We start from the raw sequence: 16,163 nt of genomic DNA on the forward strand, positions 1-16,163 counted from the left end.
ATGCTGACAATTAAATATTCCCTGCATTTTCATAAAACACTCAGGAAAAAATTTTGATCTTTAATTATGATTTTTTAAAAGTTAGATACTCAAATGCTTCTTACTTTATATACATACTAAGCATAAATACAAAACAAACTTTTTTTTCAAACATTTGAGTGGTATGACATTGTTTAAATGTTGGCTGGATACATTAGGTAAGGGTAGGAATTATCCCTTTCCAATTTTGTGTCTCTTCTTCCCCATACCTAGTGGAGAGCTTCCAGGTCCTCTAGTGCAGGGGTCCCCAACCCCCGGGGCCACGGACCAGTACTGGTCCGTAGGCCATTTGGTACCGGTCTGCAGAGAAAGAATAAATAACTTACATTATTTCCGTTTTGTTTATATTTAAGTCTGAATGATGTTTTATTTTTTTAAAATGACCAGATTCCCTCTGTTACATCCGTCTAAGACTCACTCTTGACACTTGTCTCGGTCACGTGATACATTTATTCGTTCCACCCTAAAGGCCAACCCGTGAAAATATTTTCTGACATTAAACCAGTCCGTGGCCCAAAAAAGGTTGGGGATCACTGCTCTAGTGTGTGTGTCTGGTGAGCAAGTCATCAGCATCACTCTTGAAGTTTTATATATTTATATGCAGGTATTTGTTAAATTTTCCTTTGCAGGTTTTTTTTTTTTTTTTTTTTTTTTTTTACTAAATAGCTCAATAATTTGGGAATAAACTTGATTATCAGCTTGGCCTGTGGTGGCGCAGTGGATAAAGTGTCGACCTGGAAAGGTGAGGTTGCTGGTTTGAAAACCCTGGGCTTGCCTGGTCCAGGCACATATGGGAATTGATGCTTCCTGCTTCCCCTCTTTCTCTCTCTCTTTCGCTCTCTCCACTCTCTAAAAAAATGAATAAAATTTAAAAATGAATTTTTAAACTTGATTACCAGAGAACCCTAACTTGTTATTTTCCTTTGCTTATTTATGCAAGTCATTTCCTTGCTGTAAAGGCATCTGTCATTCCTTTGGTTCTCAAAACACATTTGATGATAATGATATCTAACACTTGCATGACACTCTGGACTAGGTACTACTATAAGTTCTTTAGCTTATTATTATTATTTTAAAGATTTTATTTATTTTACAGAGAGAAGAAAGGGGGTAGGGGAAGCGAGAAGTATCAACTCATAGTTGCTTCACTTGGGGTTCATTGATTGCTTGTATGTACCTTGACTGGGCAAGCCCTGGGGTTTGTTATTTTTTGTTTTGTTTTGTTTTTTTGGTGGCAGAGACAGAGAGAATCAGAGAGAGGGACAGATAGGGACAGACAGGAAGGGAGAGAGATGAGAAACATCAATTCTTCGTTGTGGCTTCTTAGTTGTTCATTGATTGATTACTCATATGTGCCTTGACCAGGGGGCTACAGCAGACCGAGTGACCCCTTGCTTGAGCTAGCAACCTTGGGCTCAAGCTGGTGAGCCTTGCTCAAACCAGATGACCTTGCGCTCATGCTGGCAACCTCAGGGTCTCGAACCTGGGTCCTCCACATCCCAGTCCGATGCTCTATCCACTGTGCCACCGCCTGGTCAGGTCAGCCCAAGGTTTTGAACTGGTGACCTCAGCATTCCAGGTCAATGCCTTATCCACTGCAAGTCAGGCATTATAAGCTTTTCTAATCCTTATGGCAATCCTTTGAGGTAGAGGCTGTCATCCCTGTCTTACAGGTGAAGAAACTGAGGCAGAGAGGTTAAGTAACTTGCTCAAGATCACACAGCTAGTAAATGTATTAATCATAGTATCAAGAGGTAAAACTAAAAAAAAAAAAAAAGAGGTAAAACTAGATTCCTATAAGTTGAGAGGGATGAAAGAGGTTGAGAAGGCGTATGGTCATGTTTGAATGCGCACAGTGTGCTTGTTACTGATCCTGTACAGTAACTGAGAACTTGTAAACAATATAGATTTTTCTACTGAAACATAATAATATAAAGGTTGATTAAAAAGATATCTGGCTGTGCTTGCTTGACAGTTTTTGCCTCATTTATATTGCTCCTCCAATTTCATTATTCGGATGATAACATCAGTAGCTTTTGTACTACTATTTTCAGTTAAGAAATTATTCTGTTTACTAATGTATAAGGATTAACCTCTGAATATTTTCTTTCACTTTTAACAGTACAGTGCTGTGGATACAAATCCACTCTCTCTCTATATCATGCATCCCTTTTGGAACGCTATAGTAAAGGTAAGATGATTAATAGGCTTGTACTTATGTTTTAATGTGTTTTAAATATTTTAAACTGTTTTATAGAGTGTTACTGATGCAACTGTCAGTTATTAATAAGGTATCTAGAGAAACTACCCCTCCTATCTCCTTTCCCTTAGTCACATACCTTTTGATTTATCTCATTGTTGAAATCTCAGTTTATACTTTGAAATTGATAATTTTGTAAAATTTTCTAAAATAAATGTAAGGTTATGATTACAGGAGTTTGTTGATTATAGAATTATTTAAAACAATAGAAAAAGAAAGAAGTATTTCTTTTTTATCAACTGGAGATTATGGTTTATATTAACTCCTGCATGTGATCTTTTAAATTACAGCTTTTATTATAATAGATTGCATATTATGGTGTGTGTGGGCAGAATTATTTCTCTCCTTTAATTATATTGTAATTATTTTGAAAAAAAATAGGTATTTCCTACTTGGCTGGCTCCAAATCTGATAACCTTTTCTGGCTTTCTGCTGGTTGTATTCAATTTCCTACTTATGGCATACTTTGATCCTGACTTTTATGCTTCAGGTAAGATTACTACTTTTTTTTTTAAGATTATTAGTTTTAATATAAAATTTAAAGTGTTTAAATAGAGAAAATGATAATGGTTATTTTTTGGTTTTATTAAGATGCTTATATCAATATTTTCTGAAAAGTTTCAGGCATTATAAGGGTATATGAAATGTCAGAGTTGGGTATAAAAGTTAAGATGTATTTTCAGAGTCTCTGTATATGTGTCTGTTAAGTCCTAGAAGCTAACTAACTTGGCTATTTAATTTCGATATGCTGTCCAAAAGCATAAGGTTTTTGTAAATAAAAAATAACTAGATTTATGAGAAAATAGAGAATTAGGACTGATAATGAATGTAAGTAGAGCCCAGTCTACCTACCAATTCCAGAAATACCTGTTCCTTTTTTTCTAGTTATGGGAGAAAAGTCCCATTTTCTAAAGGGAATGTAATGTATTTTCCTTCTTCTCAGCTTCCTTACTTCTAGTAATTCCCAATTTCCTCTAAAAATTACTTAGACCTCTAAGTGTCTATTGACAGGTCTTTACTGGGGAAGATAGGAAAAAAATCACTTTTGGGGAGGCTGTTTTCAACCTGTTCCCATGGGGGACTCCAATGTCTTCTTTCACACCTATTCCTATCTTTATAGTCTTCCAGCTGCTGCCCCAAGCAATACGAGCGAATCTGTGTATTTGGGATGGGGGTGGATAGTTAGAGAATATATTTTCCAATATGAATACTTATAAATGATGTAGTCAGGAGTTTTAGTATTATAATTTATCTATGCTCTGGAATCAGCAGATTTTTGTAGACTAACCTGGAGAATTTTTTTTTTTGATTGATTGATTGATTTTAGACAGACTGACAGAGGGAGGGAGAGAGAAAGGGAATCATTCATTTGTTATTCCACTTGGTTATGCATTTATTGGTTGCTTCCCATGTATGTCCAGACAGGGGATTGAACCTGCAACCTTGGTGTTTTCGGTGATGCTCTGACCAACTGAGCTAACCAGCCAGGGCCCTCTTAACCTGGAGAAATTAACAATCACCGAGAACATTGTTTTTGTAGGAAAATTTGGAGTTTTAAACACTTAGCAGTTTTGCTGTTATAGGAATTCTAGATGTATATACCTAATTTTATAAACTGAAACTTTTAGCTATAGCTTCTGTACATGTAATAAAGTGGTAATTGAAGATCATAAAGTGTACCGTAGGAATAATAAGTAAGATTAAATTTCATTAAACATGGTTTGGATGTTGTGTTAATTTGTATATTAATCCTCAGTACAACCTCAAAAGTTTATTTTCTAACTAGAAATATTTTCTCTGATTAAATAAGAATATTTACTTAGTTATTACAAGAACTAAATTATGTAAATATTTTACAGGTATATATTTTCCCAAATCACAGAACTGAAGGACCAGAACAACCATCTAGTCCCAGTATATTTGGGAAATGGAAGACAGGAGAGGTTAAATGATACATTCAGGTCCCAGTGCTCATTGATTACAGAGTCAGGACTAGAACCAGTCCTCCTGATTCTTAGCTGCTCTTTCTTAGTGGGAAAGAATGAGGTCCTGACATTTCATTTTGATTCTGATGCCAGAACCATCCAGTTGAGGTTATCTATACCCAAATCGGAAAGTTCTTTGTTGATCCTTTTGTAGTGCATAAGTGTGATGATTGGGTGTACATGTAATGAAATGGTAACTGAAGATCATAAAGTACCACACATCTTTTGTGCGATTTGCCTCCCTCAGCTCTTGTTACGGCACATTACCTGGCACGTTACCCTTCTGACATGAACTTGAAAAAAGATAAGTTTTTTGTTAAGGTAGTTAATGTAGTAAGAGAGTATAGGTTGAAGTCTCAATATGTTTGTAGTATAATCATAAACAATGAGGATTCTATTAAATACAAGCATTTTTTAAATTCCAAAAACATTTTCTCATTCTATGTAAGTAATTTTTAAGTAAAGATGAATAATCAGTCTTAAGTTACAATTAAAGCCCAACAAAATCCCTATTATTTATGAAGGGTTGGACAGTTACTTTATTTTTCTTATCAAAATTTACTAATATATTTTAATGTTTACCTAGTTCTGCGTTCAAAACATATTGTAAAGTACTGGAACTTCTATTTAATAAGTAGAAACTTTTTTCACTGGCCATATAGACTGTGGTAACAGCGACGATACTTAGATCATATTAAACTCTGAGTTGCTTTCCTTTGCAGCACCAGGTCACAAGCACGTACCTGACTGGGTTTGGATTGTAGTGGGCATCCTCAACTTCGTAGCGTACACTCTAGGTAAGAAAGTGGCAAATACTCACTTTAGTCAATGGTTGGTCAATCTGTCAACAAGGATATACCACCCACTAAATTAATATTTTCTCCTGTGGTTGATTCATTTAAACTATGGTTTATTAATATACTGTTCAGTTTGATGTTTTTCAGTTTCTCTATGAAAAATGCTGTCATATATTGCTAGGGATTTAAAGGATAAAATAAGAATTAGCAAACTACCACTTGCGGGCCAGACTTGCCTGTTGCCTATTTTTGTAAGTAAATCTTTACTGGAACACAGCTATATGCTCATTCCTTTACATATTGTGTATAACTGCTTTCTTGCACCAAAGACAGAGTTAAGTAGTTGCTGACAGAGATTGTATGGCCCAGAATATCTAAACTAAACAGAATATCTGGCTCTTTACAAAAAACATATGCTAGCTTATGGAATAAAACATTATTTTTGCCTTAAGTTTTGGAAGCAATATTGACATACCAAATAATTGCAGAATACTGAGAGAGATACTGTCTGGAGCACAGTGGGAAAACAAATAAGGAATTGCTCAGTTCTTATTTGGTGGAAGGAGTGGTCAGGAAAGTCTACCAGGCCATATTGTCTGTTCTGCCCCAAAATGCTTTTCATTGAATTATCTGAATGGCTTGTCCTGCATTCTCTTTGTATTCTTTCCTGCTTTGTTTTTCTCTGTAGCACTTAAAATCATGTGACCTAGTATCTGTTTACTTGCTTACCTGTTTGTTGTCTATCTGCTCTAAAATATGTTTCTTGAGGGTCGTACTTTGTTTGTTCATTGCTGTGTTCAGAGCTTCAAACATAGTAGGAACTTAGTATATAGTTTTAAAAAATATGTGAAATAATATCAAACCCTGACTTCAGATTGCTTAGATCTCTTCAGATGAAAATGACTTACACTCATAAAATGAGTATAATCTGGTACATGATTAAATGCTGACATAGTGGATGACCAGAGCTACAAGAATTGGGGAACGAAGATGGTCTAGAAGAATTAGAGCAAAGCTTAATTACATATTTAGGTAGAGGCTTTTGTGCAATTATTATTATAGATGAGAGGGTTTTAAATTCTTTCTGGTTGCCAAGGACTGGAGGAGGAATAGAGGAAAGGTGAGGGCAGCCTATGGGCTCTTTTAACATTTATAAGAGCTTTATGATGTACTATATAATCTACCTGTTTCAGGTCCAGGAGTCTGGCTAAAATCCTGACCTAACATGAATTATTTGTTGCAATAACTGTCTTGAACTAACATGAGGCAATTTACATTCTTTATTGTTTTATACTGTTGTAACTATTCTTACATTTACGCTGTTTGATCACAGGGTATGATGCTAGGTCTTACTGGCAGTTTTTCACAATATACGGCATATTCCCTGAATTACATTTCTTAAAAAAAAAAAATCTGAAACGTATCCAGACCTTGGACTTGTGGAGCTAGAATAGGTTCAGTGTGAAAATGCATAAAACCTAATTAATATGTAATTCATGAATTCAGTATTTATTACAGCTGTGTAAGAGTTGCACTGAAAATAGGAAATTGAGCCAGCAAATAATGAGAAAAGACTTAGGAGATTTTTAGCTGTGGAAGGGCAGAAAGACCTTATTATATAAGAGAGATTTTCAGTCTTTGGGCAGGAGTTTGGCATTCATCTTCCATATATTCCTTTAACAATATTTTTGAAAGCCCTCTTGTCACAAACTGAGCTAGGCACTGAGATAATACTATGGTGAGCAAGATAAATACTGTGATGAACAAGAGACAGAATAATTACAAGGAATTTCTAATTTCTTAAATCTGAATCTTTCCAGTTAGTCTCATTGTAATGTACTTAGTTGACAAAACTACCGGTATTTCTTTGGAGGAGAAATTTTTATAATGCAGACTTTTCCTTTTAAACTAGGTTTGACCATTTTCTCTCTTTTTCTTCCTCCCTTCCTTCTTCCCCCTCCCCCTCTTTTCACCTCCTCCTTCATTCCTTTCCCTCAGGTTCCTCTGTTTCTGCCCCTAAATGAAGATCTTCCACTATACTGTATCCTTAACTGTCCCTTTCTCCTAATTCCCTTGGTAATCCTGATTCTTAACACTACTGAGATGACTCCCTTGTTTATAGCTAGCTGTTACTTATCTTCTGAGTTACTAGTAAGTACCCTTGGGTTGAATTGCTTGACATCACCAAGTGGATGGATCTCCTGCTAACACTTAATTTCAGTTTCTGAAATTGTCCTCAGCATCTTTTCTGTCAGTCTTGATCCTTCTGCTGACTTCTTTATTTCTGGGTAGCGTCACCTAGACTGGAAGCTTTAGAGATGGTCTTCTTATCCTTTGGCCTTGCCTCATCTGTCGCTACCTTGTCATTTTTACTTACTTATTATGCCACCTGCCTCCCGCTTCTCATGCTTCATGCCAGCTCAGTGTTAGTTGCTAATCAGTGTTCCTCTTCCAGCTTGTCATTCACACTGATGTTGGGGGAGTCTGCCTGCAGCCCTCATTGTTCTCATTCTTGTCACTCCCCACTCAGATTCTTTTACTAGCCCCTCATGCTCCCTAAAGCTTTTAAATCAGCTCAAACTTCCCTCTGGCCTCTTTAGACAGCCTTTTTCACATACGGGTTTCTAGTCAAACTAAACTACTTGGCTTTCTCTGAACAGGCACGTGCTTTTCCATCTCAGTGTTTTTGCTGATAGCACTCCGTCCTCTTGAAATGACATACTCCTTTATCTCTTATCTTCTGAAATCCAACTCATTCTTTATGTCCCCACTCAGATTTCATCTCATTGGCAAAGCCATTCTAGATTTTCTTAGCCTGAAGAGAACCTGTCCCTTTTCTGTACTCTTCCATGGTTTGTGAGACACCGTCTTTAATTATCCTGTTTTTGTTCCTTTTTCAATTGTAAAAACTATGAGGGCACAATCTTAGTTTATTCTAAGATCCTCGTAATCTTTACAAAATCGAGAATAGTGTATTGCATAGATTCAATAAATTCTTTCATTTATTGAAACTTACTATGTACAAAACATTTTCTGAAAGCACTTAAAATTGTAGAGGTGGTAGAGCTTTAAAGAAGTGATTGTAATATCAAACAAGACGAAGTGGGTGTTATAACTGAAGTAAGTACAGGGTATTTTTGGTTCCTAGAGCAAGGAGTGGTGAGATAAAAAATGTAATGAGTAACTGTTGGATGTTCTCTAGAAGCTTGAGAATTTGTGGCTAATGTAAGAATTCAGTTGTTAGGCAGTTTTGGAGAAATTCAGAGTCCAGCTAGAATGCTTCTTCCTTGGATTGAAAGTTGACACCATTCATATAATATACCATTTTAATTTTAGATTAAACTTAGAGAAATGACCGATTTTATTTCTGAAATCTTTGAGTTGTAGGAATTAAAGGTTAGATTTTTATAATACTGTCTGTATTTTAGTTAATTAACATTCCTGTGATAAGCTGATTTGTTTTCTCCACTTTATTAAAGAAGACTTTCTCTGTACTGGTACATATTTGACCTTTTCCCGTGGCAATGTGTTTTTTGTTGCAGATGGTGTGGATGGAAAGCAAGCTCGCAGAACCAACTCGAGCACCCCCTTAGGAGAGCTTTTTGACCATGGCCTGGATAGTTGGTCATGCGTTTACTTTGTTGTAACTGTGTATTCCATCTTTGGACGAGGATCATCTGGTGTCAGTGTTTTTGTTCTTTATCTGCTGCTGTGGGTCGTTTTGTTTTCTTTCATCCTGTCCCACTGGGAAAAGTATAACACAGGGATTCTTTTCCTGCCATGGGGATATGACATTAGCCAAGTGGTAAGTACGTGTTTTCACTTAAATTTTCAACATTGTATAGATAGGAGGGAAGTTTTTGTCATTTTTTTCTTTATTGCCCTTATGCTTTTTTGATCAGAACTGATGTGTACTTTAAAAAATTCTTTTATATTATTTTTACTTATTTGTGGAAAACTTCAAACATATACAAAAGGAGAGAGGATAGTGAACCCTTATGTACCTGTTCCTTAGCTTCAGCAGTTATCAGCACATGGCCAATCCAATTTCATGAATACCTTTTCTCACCCTCTCCCCTGCCAAATTAATTTAAAGGGAATTTCTGAAATTATGTGATATTTTACTGTATATCTCTTCATGGTAAGAGCTCTTTTTATAAAACATAAACACAGTGCTATTATTCCACCAATAAATGAACATTTTCTTAATGTTAATAAATTTTCATTTTAACTACAGAGGTACCTTGACACACGAGTTAAATTTATTTCATGACTGAGCTCGTGACATAATTTGCTTGTGTGTCAAATTGAATTTCCCCATTTAAATTAATGGGAATGCAATTAATCACAGAAATTTTTTGTTTTATATGCTTTTAAACAAGAAAATGTACTTTATAAATAACAAATACATATATATGCATATAATAAGAGAGAATGTAAAGAAATAAATTGGTTTATGAAGTGTATTTACCTTCAAGGTCAGGTGAAGATGCTGGTGGAAGGGGAGGAGACATTAGCATAACAATGGCCCCTCTCAAGCAGGAAGTTAATCCGCAATTTGCAATCAGCTGCCCTACTCTGAGGGCAAGCACACAGGGTGGCTGCCCAGTGCCATTTTTAACAATAAAAGTGAGCAAACTAATAAAACACAAATTTTACAAACTCATTTGCCCAACACTTGTGATTAAAATATCTGCTCATGACTTAAAGGAAAAAATCCCATGAGTGACTGCTCCTCTTTCATATTGCTCATGATTTAAAGTGCTCATGTGTCAAGGTACCACTGTATTGACTTTGTAAAAAAAAAAAAGTAAAGATATGCACATAATGTTGGCTTTTTGTCCATGTTGCCAACTTTTCAGTGAGTAGTAAGATTTGTTTTCTTTTATGTAGTAGGCTTGCTATTAACTCTCCCTGCCTATGAATCCCAGCTTTTTGTGTTGCCATTTTGCCCATTTGCACCTAAGGCTCCACTAAAGAACCAGAATTTGGAATGTTTTTGATGAAGGTGTTTGGTTGGATCATCTTATGGCTTAACCAACTTAAGAGGTGCCTTAATGTGTTCCAAATGAGGGCTGGTTGCTTGCATTGTCTAGAATAGCCCATGGAACAGTCCATGGAAGAGTTAACCACCCGATGTTGTATGAAGATGATAGCATCTATAAATCATTGGGTCTATAATCTTCATACAACATCAGGGTGGTTAACTCCTGTGGACCAGTATGAAATTTCTGGCAGATCACCAGCCGGCAGACCAGTGGTTGAAAACCACTGGTTTAAAAGTTAGTTATTTTATGGCATTGTTGGCTGAAAAAAAAAATTTTTAAAGGCAAGAAGACTTACCACAATATCAAATTTAAGCATACTTCTTGCTTTTACTAAAACTGTTAGACTAGACTTATGCAGCATAAAGCATTATTGACCCCCTGATCTTTCCAGCTGTTAATGCCCCTGTATGCTTTTGTCTGCATTTTCCTGCCAGACTATTTCTTTTGTCTACATAGTGACTGCGATTGTGGGAGTTGAGGCCTGGTATGAACCTTTCCTGTTTAATTTCTTATATAGAGACCTATTCACTGCAATGATTATTGGTAAGAAGCTCCATGTTGAAGCCTGTTTTAACATCAGTTTGTTATCAAAGCCAGTGTTTGATTATAACAAGCAGCAGCACCCTTTCCCCTTCCCAACATACTCCAGCAAGCAGACAGCTCTACAGCCCTCTAGGATTTCAACCTAATCATTAAGGAAATAAGGTTTCTTTGTGTTTTCATTGTTGTTGTTCAGCATCAAGTTATTTTTATGAGAAGAAAATACCAATATAGAGCATACAAACCTTGTAAACTATTCCCATTAATCTGGATTGTATTGGAGGATCCACATAGAGTTGACATTTGGTACAAATTTTCTATTATCTCAAAGTTGAAGATTATTAGTTTGTAGGAAATAGACTAGAGCAGGGGTCCCCAAACTTTTTACACAGGGGGCCAGTTCACTGTCCCTCAGACCATTGGAGGGCCAGACTATAAAAAAAAAACTATGAACAAATCCCTATGCACACTGCACAGATCTTATTTTAAAGTAAAAAAAAACCAAAACGGGAACAAATACAATATTTAAAATAAATTTAAATCAACCAACTGACCAGTATTTCAATGGGAACTATGCTCCTCTCACTGACCACCAATGAAAGAGGTGCCCCTTCTGGAAGTGCGGCGGGGGGCCGGATAAATGGCCTCAGGGGGTCACATGTGGCCCACGGGCCGTAGTTTGGGGACCCCTGGACTAGAGATTAGTTTATAATACATCTCCAAAAATTGAGCTTCTGTTCATCTCAGGTACCCTCCTCCTTATGCACCGAATGCTAGGGAAAGATTTAATCATGGTAATGTTTCCCTTGTGATTTTAGCTGAAGGGAATATCTACACGATGCTTAAGTAGGGGAGAGTGTTTTCTCTGGAAAGAGGCACAAAGAAAGAGGAATCTAGATTACATGGGAGCATCAGGAGTGACACTAAAGACCTTACTTTTATATTGTTTCTTGTATAAGTAAATGTGTGTGTGAACATATGGTTTTATCACCTTTTTATAGATAAGTGGTAGCATACTGTACATTTTTTTACTGCACTTGTGGGTTTTTTTTTTCCCTCTTATTAGCATATCCTAGATATTCCTGTATAGTGCTATATAAGGATCATCTTCATTTCTTCTTCCAGCTGCCTGGTGCTTTATTGTGTGGATGTACCATAGGTTGTTCAGCCAGCCTCCTACTGGTGGATATTTGGGTTATTTCCAGTCTTTTGCTGTTACACAGATTGCTGCAGTGAATAGTCTTGTACATATATATAGCTTTTCATGTTTTTCCTTGGGTATTTTGGAAAAGATCCCTAGATGTAGAATTGCTAGTAAAGAAGAAATGTGTGCAGTTTCACTAAACATTCCGTATGAGTTCAAATTCCCACCAGCTCTCTGTGAAAGTGCTTATTTATTTATAGATTCACTAACATAGCATATTGCCAAACTTTTGGATTTTTGTCAATTTGATAGGTAAGAAATGACATATCTGTAGTTGTAATTTGTATTTCTTTTATTTTGTGAATGGACTTTTTTAGTGTTTAAAAGCCATTTGTAGCCGTTTTTTCTGTATACCTTATATATCTAGCCAATTTCTGCTATATGATTGTTAACCATTTTCTTTGTTTTTAGGAGCTTTTCGTATATTAGGTATATTGATCTTTTCTTTTGATAAAATTACAATTCCCTCATTCTTTTTTACTTTCCTTAAGGTACTTTTGTCTTGGTAGTTTTTTATTTTAAATTGATATTAGAGAGAGAAAGAGAGAGAGAGAGAAAGAGAGAGAGAGAGAGAGAGGAACATCAATCTGTTCCTATATGTGTCCTGACCTGGGATCAAACTGGCAATCTCTGTACTTCGAGACAATGCCCTAACCAACTGAGCTATCCGGCCAGTGCTTGTCTTAGTAGTTTTAATTGAAGTTCCTGTTTATTTTAATAAATCAGTCAGGAAATGTGGGGAACCAAAATAATTTATATGACCATGTTTTCCTTGGAGTATATCTCATTCTATTCAGTTCTTTTTTTTTTTTAATGAATTTTACTCTAATTTTTCTGTAGCTATTAAGTTTTCTATATTTTGAAGTCTGGGCTTCTCTAGGGCAATATGGAAAGCAGATCTGCATGTGTGTGAGTTTTATCACTATTACTATAAAGAGTTTAATAAATATTTAAAGTAACAATTGTGTACTCTTTACAGAATATACATGAAGTGCTAGTTGGAAAAGAAATAGTAGATGCAGGCTCTTCTACATGCTTACTGAACTTAAGATAAACCTATCTCAAAATGTTTTAAGCTACCAGATACTCTTGTTAGCAAATACTTTGCAAGTTTCTATCAGCCTGTTTCCAACAGAGTTACAACAAGTTTTAGTGTTAATTCATTTAGTCTTGGCTTCCTTTCAAATGAGCTGCTGAGAATTTCTGTGGACTTTGAGGACACGGCATATCTTCTCCTTTGTTTCCCTCTAAAATCTTAACTTTGGAAACTTTGTTCCAGCTGGATTTGGAAATAGCGGAGCAGTTTACCTTTTGAGATGACATTTCTGTGTTGTGGATTCCAGTCTTTTCGTCTGTTTTAGCAAAATGTCTTAGAAATTGTTTTGAAAGGATGCTTTTCTACCTTTGAGCTTTACAATCATAGCTGCATTGACACCCCCACCTTCACCCTCCCAAGCCAAGTATAGTCACTGGGAATCCAGAGTGGATAAACTAGGGCTAATATGTTGAGTGACAGTGAAATATCCAAATGAAGTGTGCAGAAAGTGCCACATGTATTGATTTGTAGTTTGAAATAGATGATTGAATCAGAGAATTTTAAAGATGCAGGGATACTAAAAAATCGTTTAACCCATTCTTGTACAGCTGAGGAGTCTGAAGCTCAGAGAGATTGTTGTATTTGCCCAAGAGAACATAAGTAGATTTTGGAGTCATCTGCAGGAAGGAAGCTTATAATTAAAGCTGTGAAAAAAGATTTTCTGGGGGAGACTGGAAGCACAGTAGAATGCCCAGTTGGGAAGATGGAGGAGGTCGAGTTCCCACCAGGAGACCAAATGTAATGGTTGTATGGTTAGCAGGGATGTTGGGAGAATGGCGTCACAAAGGCAAAGGGAAGAAAGAATTGCAGTTAGTGGACAGTCAATGGAGTCATCTTACCTAGGAGTCAGGAAAAAAGAAAGGGTACTGGATTTGGTCATTAGGAGAACATGGTAAGTTTTGGGAGTACAGTTGCTGCAGAGTGGGAGGCAGAATGAACAAGGGTGCTGAGGAGTTAAGGCGACAGGTAATGAAATTTGGGGGCATAGGAAATAGTTGGTCGTGAGGGCAGAAGCAATGATGTAGGTTTCTTGGGAAGGCCATTCTTGTTCTTAGGTTTGAGGGAAAAGAACTAGTGTGTGGGGTGGAAAAAGAAGTTGAATGCTAGGGAGGTAAAAATAAATGTAACTGGGAAGCAGGAGGATGTACTAGCCATTCCCTCTTCCAGTAGCCTTATTCTAGGTGTCTTTCTATGTAGTAACTCATTTACTTCTCAAAACTATGTGGTCTGTACGACTATTATCTCTGTTTTATAAAGGAGGAAACTGAGGTAGGTTAACTGACTTGAAGTCATATAACTAGTTGGTGGCACAACTGAGATTCAAATTTAGTCTGGCTCCTTGAAGTCTGCTCTGAATCAGCAAACTGGACTGCCACTCTTTCAGTTGTAAATGTTGTTCAGAGAAGTACTTTATTTTATTACAGAAGTAAACCGGAACCTGAAAATTAATTGGTTCTAAAATAGTACATATTTTGTATGTTTTGATTGTTACAAAACTCACTTGAATAATAATCATGATAATTTAAATATTCTTTCTTTTAGGTTGTGCATCATGTGTGACTCTTCCAATGAGTTTATTAAACTTTTTCAGGTAAATATTTTATTTTTTTAATTGAGTAAGAAATAAGAAAATCTTTAGAAATTATTTATTTATTTTTGTGTGTGACAGAGAGAGGGACAGATAGGGACAGACAGAAACGGAGAGAGAGGAGAAGCATCAACTCTTCATTGTGGCATTGTAGTTGCTCATTGATTGCTTTCTCATATGTGCCTTGACTGGGGGGCTACAACAGAGTGACTGACCCCTTCCTCAAGCCAGCAACCTTGGGCTCAAGCTGGTGAGCTTTGCTCAAACCAGATGAGCCCACACTCAAGCTGGAAACCTTGGGGTTTCGAACCCGGGTCCTCCGTGTCCCAGTCTGACACTCTATCCCAGGGGTCCCCAAACTACGGCCCGCGGGCCACATGCGGCCCCCTGAGGCCATTTATCCGGCCCTCGCCGCACTTCCGGAAGAGGAACCTCTTTCATTGGTGGTCAGTGAGAGGAGCACATTGACCATCTCATTAGCCAAAAGCAGGCCCATAGTTCCCATTGGAATACTGGTCTGGTCAGTTTGTTGATTTAAATTTACTTGTTCTTTATTTTAAATATTGTATTTGTTCCCGTTTTGTTTTTTTACTTTAAAATAAGATATGTGCAGTGTACATAGGGATTTGTTCATAGTTTTTTTTATAGTCTGGCCCTCCAACGGTCTGAGGGACAGTGAACTGGCCCCCTGTGTAAAAAGTTTGGGGACCCCTGTTTTATCCCCTATGCCACCACCTGGTAAGGCTTTAGAAATTATTATTTAGGTGAATTTTAGGATCTCTTTTCCTTTTGGAATCTGGACATTGTGAAAAGGTTGTGAAACCTGTATTCTGAATCTAGAATAAGGTTAGATAATTTGGATATCTATATATTCTATATATAATGGTGGCTTGTGTAGTCACCTCAACCATAGCATAAAATTTCAACCACAGCATAAAACTACTTGTTCTTTTGTTACAGGTTTTTTTTTTGTTTTTGTTTTTTTTTACAGAGACAGAGTCAGAGAGAGGGATAGATAGGGACAGACAGGAACGAAGAGAGATGAGAAGCATCAATCATCAGTTTTTTTATTGCGACACCTTATTTGTTCATTGATTGCTATCTCATATGTGCCTTGACTGTGGGCCTTCAGTAGACCGAGTGACCCCTTACTCAAGCCAGCAACCTTGGGTCCAAGATGGTGAGCTTTGCTCAAACCAGATGAGCCAGTGCTCAAGCTGGCGACCTCAGGGTCTCGAACCTGGGTCTTCCGCATCCCAGTCTGACACTCTATCCACTGCGTCACCGCCTGGTTAGGCCTTTTGTTACAGTTTTTGGCTCACTAGTCTTCTGATTTGTCATTTTTTATGAGTGAGTCTACCCACAGGAAGGAGGATCTTCCTGTTGAATATTGATACACTTATATTCTATTTTATGTATAAATAGGGTTATCTCTAAGTTTACTTAGCATGATCATTAAAAAAAAAAGACCTTCTGAACTTGCATGGTTTAGGCCCAAACTAGACCTATGCTGGCTATTTGAGAAATTCCTGTTTGGCAAGTAGGTTGGGTGGGGTTTGGGGAGGGGAGCTGCCAGGTGGAGTTTTGTTTTTCTGATCTATGCATG

General features: G+C 36.8%; 1 protein-coding gene and 1 pseudogene across 1 annotated transcript in view; both read left to right on the forward strand.

Annotated features, from left to right (window-relative positions):
* Positions 1-16,163, forward strand: part of SELENOI (selenoprotein I) — a 46,897-nt gene that overhangs the window by 17,719 nt on the left and 13,015 nt on the right. Inside the window, exons 2-7 of the mRNA XM_066266709.1 lie at positions 2,162-2,230; positions 2,681-2,789; positions 5,007-5,081; positions 8,624-8,886; positions 10,564-10,672; positions 14,512-14,560. Of these exons, the coding sequence (XP_066122806.1) occupies positions 2,162-2,230; positions 2,681-2,789; positions 5,007-5,081; positions 8,624-8,886; positions 10,564-10,672; positions 14,512-14,560 (674 nt within the window). The remainder of the gene's footprint in view (positions 1-2,161; positions 2,231-2,680; positions 2,790-5,006; positions 5,082-8,623; positions 8,887-10,563; positions 10,673-14,511; positions 14,561-16,163) is intronic.
* Positions 4,427-4,573, forward strand: LOC136332459 (small nucleolar RNA U13; annotated as a pseudogene).

Source organism: Saccopteryx bilineata, chromosome 3 (assembly GCF_036850765.1).
Source record: "Saccopteryx bilineata isolate mSacBil1 chromosome 3, mSacBil1_pri_phased_curated, whole genome shotgun sequence".
NCBI lineage: Eukaryota > Metazoa > Chordata > Mammalia > Chiroptera > Emballonuridae > Saccopteryx > Saccopteryx bilineata.